This window comes from Punica granatum, chromosome 4, assembly GCF_007655135.1.
Source record: "Punica granatum isolate Tunisia-2019 chromosome 4, ASM765513v2, whole genome shotgun sequence".
Taxonomy (NCBI): Eukaryota; Viridiplantae; Streptophyta; class Magnoliopsida; order Myrtales; family Lythraceae; genus Punica; species Punica granatum.
The window spans coordinates 18,918,478-18,923,955 of record NC_045130.1 but is presented as its reverse complement, the minus strand read 5'-3'; the positions used below and the strand labels follow the sequence as shown (position 1 = coordinate 18,923,955).

The window sequence follows — 5,478 nt, the reverse complement described above, 5'->3', positions numbered from 1 at the left end:
AGGAAGAAGATGAGGCCTGTTTTAAACAGCTCAAACACATGGAACTTTGTGGTTTGCTGAGCGTTACAAGCTGCTGCTCCGCAGATTGTGCTTTCACTTTCCCTTGTTCGGAGTAAATCGTCGTGATGGACTGTCCCCTCTGGAGATTTTAGCCAGAGACGCCTCAACAACATCGATCTTGAATAACGTGCTACAAGCCAGAACGATGTAAAGCATGAACATTGGGATCACGACCTTAGTTGCACCATTTAGCAGCATTTTCTGAAGTAAACGAGCCATATATGAGCAGAGTACCAAAGCGGTCAAGTTAGAATTGTAGAATTTTGGAGTTTGGTTTGCTCAGCTGATGCCCCAAGGCTAACTCTTGACAATATATGAATTTGTCAAACTTTATATACATTTTTTACGATGAGAAAGGATCAAAATATTCACGAACAACAACTCTCTGTACAATTAAACCGAACCATAGACCTTAAGAGCTGTAACTTCTGACACATCTGACATTTTTACATTTTCTGTGAACCACATAAAATTGCTATTTACAGATGGCACTGATGAGCTTTCTAAGATTGGGCCGATGCCTCAAGCAGAAGTTCCAGGAGCATGAGAGTGCGGTTTGATGTCCCGAGCACGCATGTAACTCAAGAACTGACCAGGCAACTCCTCCAACAGAGCTTGCACCACAGATATCTGACCACCTGTGGTAAAAACAGATCAAGCACGTCAATCTTAAGTAGAGGAATAGCCGGTAGACAAAAAAGAAGTCCGCCACAGGCTCAAAAGTCGTGGATACATTTCCTGCATCATCATTTATAGGGAGCATGCCAAACGATTCTCGGAAACGAAAGGGTTCACCGATGGGACACAAATTCTTACCATACACTTGTTGCATTGGGACAAACTGCACAATGTCTCTCGTCGCCATCCGACCAGTAGAGCTCTCCAATCGTTTTCCATTATCCGCATCGAGTATCTGAAGAAAGCAAATAAATTGGGACAATTTAATTCCATATGCATGCTTTAACAGAAGTTATCCGTTGCTTGATATGAAAATGTGCCCGGAAGGAAAAGTAGTAATATATCAAGATAAATTAGAGACTAATATACCTCCATTTGCTTGAAGTCCGCACCACCAACTCCAACTATAAGAACAGACAATGGAAGATCCGATGCCCTCACCAAAGCATCCTTTGTTTCTTGGAGATCTGTAAGGACTCCATCCTAAGCATGCAAAATACTATTAATCTCTAACCAGAAAAATTAATAATAATAAATAAGCTATGACACTTGAATGTCAGAGCTCACAGTACCGTGATGATGAGCAGAACATAATATTTATTTTTGTTGTATGAAAGGGACTGCCCAGCAATTTCTGCAGCCTTGTTGATGACTTGACCAAACAAAGTAGGTCCCGCCAGGGAAACGTTGTGTATTGCACCTGAATAAGCAGCCATGATGCCTTCGACTCCTTCAACCTATCAATTATTAAATTACAAAGAGTTCATTCTCAGGTACCTATTCTTGCTGAAGAGCTCAACTTTTTACGAGCAAACAAAAACAAAAAGTGCATATAAATGGAGAACTCAGAACTCGGTCATCATACCTCATAGCCATTTGGACTCAAGTTAAAACAGTGAGACACTGAACCATTGAAGGTCCTTCCACCAAAACCCCATGCAGGGAAGTGCCTGTCAGAATCATAAAATTGAAGGACCTCTCCAACTTCCATTATAGCCTGTAAAGAATGTGACTTCCTGTTTTAGTATAAACCAAAAGCAAAAGTATCATGTTTCTCATGCATGCATTTTAAAGGAACATAGCTTGACCTGCTGATAGGAATTCAACCTCCCAGAAGGATCAATATAATGCAATGAATCAGGACTTCGAGGATTTCCATTAGAAGCTGGAGATTGTTCAAAGTCAAACAGTGACATTCAAATACAAGAGTCGAAATAAACCCAACGGAAAGAAAATATGAGAGTAGTTTTGTATGACGAAATATACCAGTAAAATCAACAGCAACCATGAAATTGAGCTCAAATCCACTCACTATGTAATCAAGAAAGCTAAACTGTGGTTTCTCATTGAATTGCTCCACAAAAAGCTGGCCCTTGAGTACCTACAATATATACAAATATATATATATATATATAATATTATATGATCAGACAATGAAAGGCAAATCCTAGACATTACACATTATCATAACTATATATGTTCAGAATGATAAACACCTTTTCACGCCCACGGTTCAAAGAAGCTGGTGAAACAAAGTTTGCACCAGTCCTATCTCGGTGCAGTTTGTCAAGGTCTGCCATAGATTTCTGGAGTTTGCTGATACATAAGAAAAACAAAGATTAACATTATTCGATCAAAAAATTAGGATAATAGATCATTTAGAGTAAGGAAGAGGAATAGAAAATTATTGATACTTTTATGAATTAACTTATACCCCATGAATTGATGACTCCCGCTTGAATCAAAATCAAAGCACTCAATGACTAGGGGGTTCTCCTGTAAAGAAGGCAAAATAAGAGGAACGAAAAATGAGTGGAAAAACTTTTGTGTAAAATTTCTTAATCAAGTTCGACAATGTCTCATAAAGCTTGCCTTGCTTCCAAATTGTCGCATGGTTAGACTAATGGGCCTCCAAATTGGGTTCAAGTTATTATTGACCACTTCAGTCTTGCAAATGGGTACTGAATTCCCAGTCTCAACTATTCTGGATATTCTCAAGAATGGATCCTACAAAGGATAAGCAGAATGCGTCAGTAGAATTTCCTCACAGATCTAACCATCATGGATAAAAGAGAAACAAAAATTTCTGAGATAGAAATCTGAAAGCATACACTTTTAGAAAACAAGTCTTTGTTATCCAAATTGGTACAGCGAAACGTAATATCAACAACAGTCTTCAAAGCAACTGGCTCCTCGGCATGGACAGTAAGAGTGCCCAGGTTTCTAGGGCCAACTTGTCCATGATTGTTTTGCAATTTTATAGTCAAACTCTGACTTCGTTGAGTTACTATCTGCCAAAAAACGTGAAGCAAAATGTTCAGTAAATATTTGTCCATACTTTCCTGATTGAAACCAAGTAAACATAGAAGAGGCAATCATGGTCAAACCTCGGACAGCACACAAGTAGCTTCTCCAAGAAACTCTTGATCCTTCAGATTCAGAGCCTGCAAACCGCCGTACATATATTATTTCAGTTCAAGAATTTCCATGCAGTCTGCTTTATTGTGCCAATCATCTTGACACAGTTCAACTTATTGACATAGAAATGAAGCGATGGGATTAGAACAGTCAGAAGAATGTTAACAGACCTTTGCTGGTAAGTCGTGATACTTCGTGTCGACATCATACACATGAAAGCTGAAAAGAAAAAAGAGATCCAAAGGGGGAATAAAAAAAGAAAAAGAAAAGGAATAAATTTTATCTTGACTGAAGAGTGGGATTTATGCATAGGATAAGTAAATGACAGCCCTCGGAAAACTTACACTAAAATCTGAACCATCTCAAACTGATAGGAGACGGAAACCTTCTGGATCCAAGCAGGATCTAGACTGTTCAATACAACTTCTGTCCGACCAAGTTCCTCGAGCAATCCATCTCTTTTCTTTAGGTACACAACTGCCATGGGGTCACTCTGCAGACAAAGCCAGCATACAGATAAATTCAGCGTCAAAGCAGCAGAGATGTAACTTTAAAAGTTGATCTTACTGGTTCAGAAACAAAAAGCAATTGCTAGCAAGCAGCTAATCAATCGGACAATGAGTTTTATCATTTTTGACTAAAAAATTGCTGCTGTTTAGCCCCGATATCTCAAAATATAAGGAAAGAAGATAAATAAGTTATCATAAACACGTAGGTACAAGGAATAAAAATGAAAGATCCACGATATAAAATGGCCTGGGATACAATAAGATCCAAAACTAGCAGCGCGATGCTCTAGAGCAAAATAGGTCCAACTCTTCATTGTCTACAATTAAACAAGGAACAGTAAAACAGTTGGCAACATGAACAAGGACAGAGAACTTACCTTGGATAAGATGTCACGATCACGTAACTTTGATGCAGACAATGACAACTGCAAGCAGGCGCCAAAGATACATCTACTAGTATCAGCCGCAGTCGCAGTAATAAATGAAACAGATAAAGTAAGCAAAAAGAATGGAGTGAGTAGAGCTAGACTCATAATAATCGATGCGGAATTCATGGTTTACATGACAGTACATCCTTCCTTTATTTTGAGTCGAAACTCGAAAGTGTATTAGGAAGACCTAACAGCATATTCAGCAACAGACAAACCCAAGTCAAGAAAGTTTCCACAAATGGGGGACCGCGATGTCAAGGAGTAGTTCAAGAACAAATTATCAACAGAAATCAGTCCTCCTCTTATCGCCTGTACAATAAGAATTAGAATTATCAAATCAGCTAGCTGTAGGAGTGGTAGTGAAAAGCAAAAGGGGGATTAGTTGATCCCTTGACCCTGACCTAGACTTAAAAAGGAGAGACAGAGACAATCATCAAGAAGACAATGAAACAACAATGTCGCCAGACCAAATAATTGTATATTATTTACCTCTAGCTCAGTGAAGAGGGCCTGCTGTCCGCGAGCTCGATGAAACATGTCAACGGCGTCGTTGGGACCACCTACACTGGTTGTTGAGCTTCCTCCTCCTCCTCCTCCTCCTCCGGCATTGGGACTGTAACGGGTCCCTCCCGCTCCCACCGCTTGCTGTCCTCCTTTCACATCTGAAAAGCATCCTCCCATCTTTTCTCCTCTTCTCCCTCGGTTGAAACGAACTCTGACGGAACGGGACGGGAATGCTCTCCTCCCTCTTCCCCTCTCTTATAAGATAAGGGGGGTTCGGGTCCCAGAAAGTGCGTTTCTTTGAGCGAACTGAAAGCTGATGATTGGTAACCTAACCCTAATTAGTAATATCTCTACCCAAGCCAATTGAGAGAAAACTGTATCAAATCAAATTTCAGTATCGGGCACGAATCACTGATGAAAACCCATGACGGAAGCTGCCAATTCCGCGGAATTCTTAGGCCCCGTTTGGATTGAGAGTTAACTGATTTTAACTTTAACTTTAACTTTAACTCAACACACTACACAACAAAAATACATATTTTCCAATTCAAAAATTTTAACTTTAACTTTAACTCAACACACTACACAACAGAAACATACGTTTCCCAAGTCAAATTTATAATCACATCTTATTTGTCCTTTTCCACAATCAAAATCAAAATCAAAATCAAAGTGACTTTAACTCTGAATCCAAACGCCCCCTTAACCTTCCTTTTTTTCTTCAAATAAAAAAAAAAAATATATATATATATATATATACACATATATATGTCGGGGGCTGTTTGGTTGGGTTTAGTAATCTGGGAGTGGGAGGATTACGTCTTTGGCGGGAATCTCAATCCCAAAAATTTCATCTCATAATAGCACCGTTTAGGGAG

General features: G+C 39.3%; 1 protein-coding gene across 3 annotated transcripts; it reads right to left on the bottom strand.

Annotated features, from left to right (window-relative positions):
- Positions 1–334: 334 nt before the first annotated feature.
- On the bottom strand, positions 335–4,979 carry LOC116206098 (protein BONZAI 3-like). 3 transcript variants are annotated; one of them, XM_031538867.1, is made up of 17 exons: positions 4,586–4,733; positions 4,312–4,405; positions 4,043–4,090; positions 3,501–3,649; positions 3,327–3,375; positions 3,126–3,182; positions 2,850–3,029; positions 2,611–2,745; positions 2,453–2,514; positions 2,235–2,334; positions 2,005–2,119; positions 1,827–1,903; positions 1,604–1,735; positions 1,311–1,475; positions 1,108–1,221; positions 877–973; positions 335–698 (listed from the first exon to the last, which is right to left on the bottom strand). In XM_031538867.1, exons 4-17 carry the CDS (start codon positions 3,638–3,640, stop codon positions 583–585), a joined length of 1,539 nt encoding a protein of 512 aa, XP_031394727.1. In that variant the 5' UTR covers positions 3,641–3,649; positions 4,043–4,090; positions 4,312–4,405; positions 4,586–4,733; the 3' UTR covers positions 335–582. The 3 variants fall into 3 exon arrangements, with proteins under 3 accessions (XP_031394727.1, XP_031394725.1, XP_031394726.1); XM_031538865.1 differs by lacking the exon at positions 4,312–4,405 and having other exon boundaries at positions 4,586–4,979; XM_031538866.1 differs by having other exon boundaries at positions 4,043–4,405; positions 4,586–4,816.
- Between the last annotated feature and the right edge of the window lie 499 nt (positions 4,980–5,478).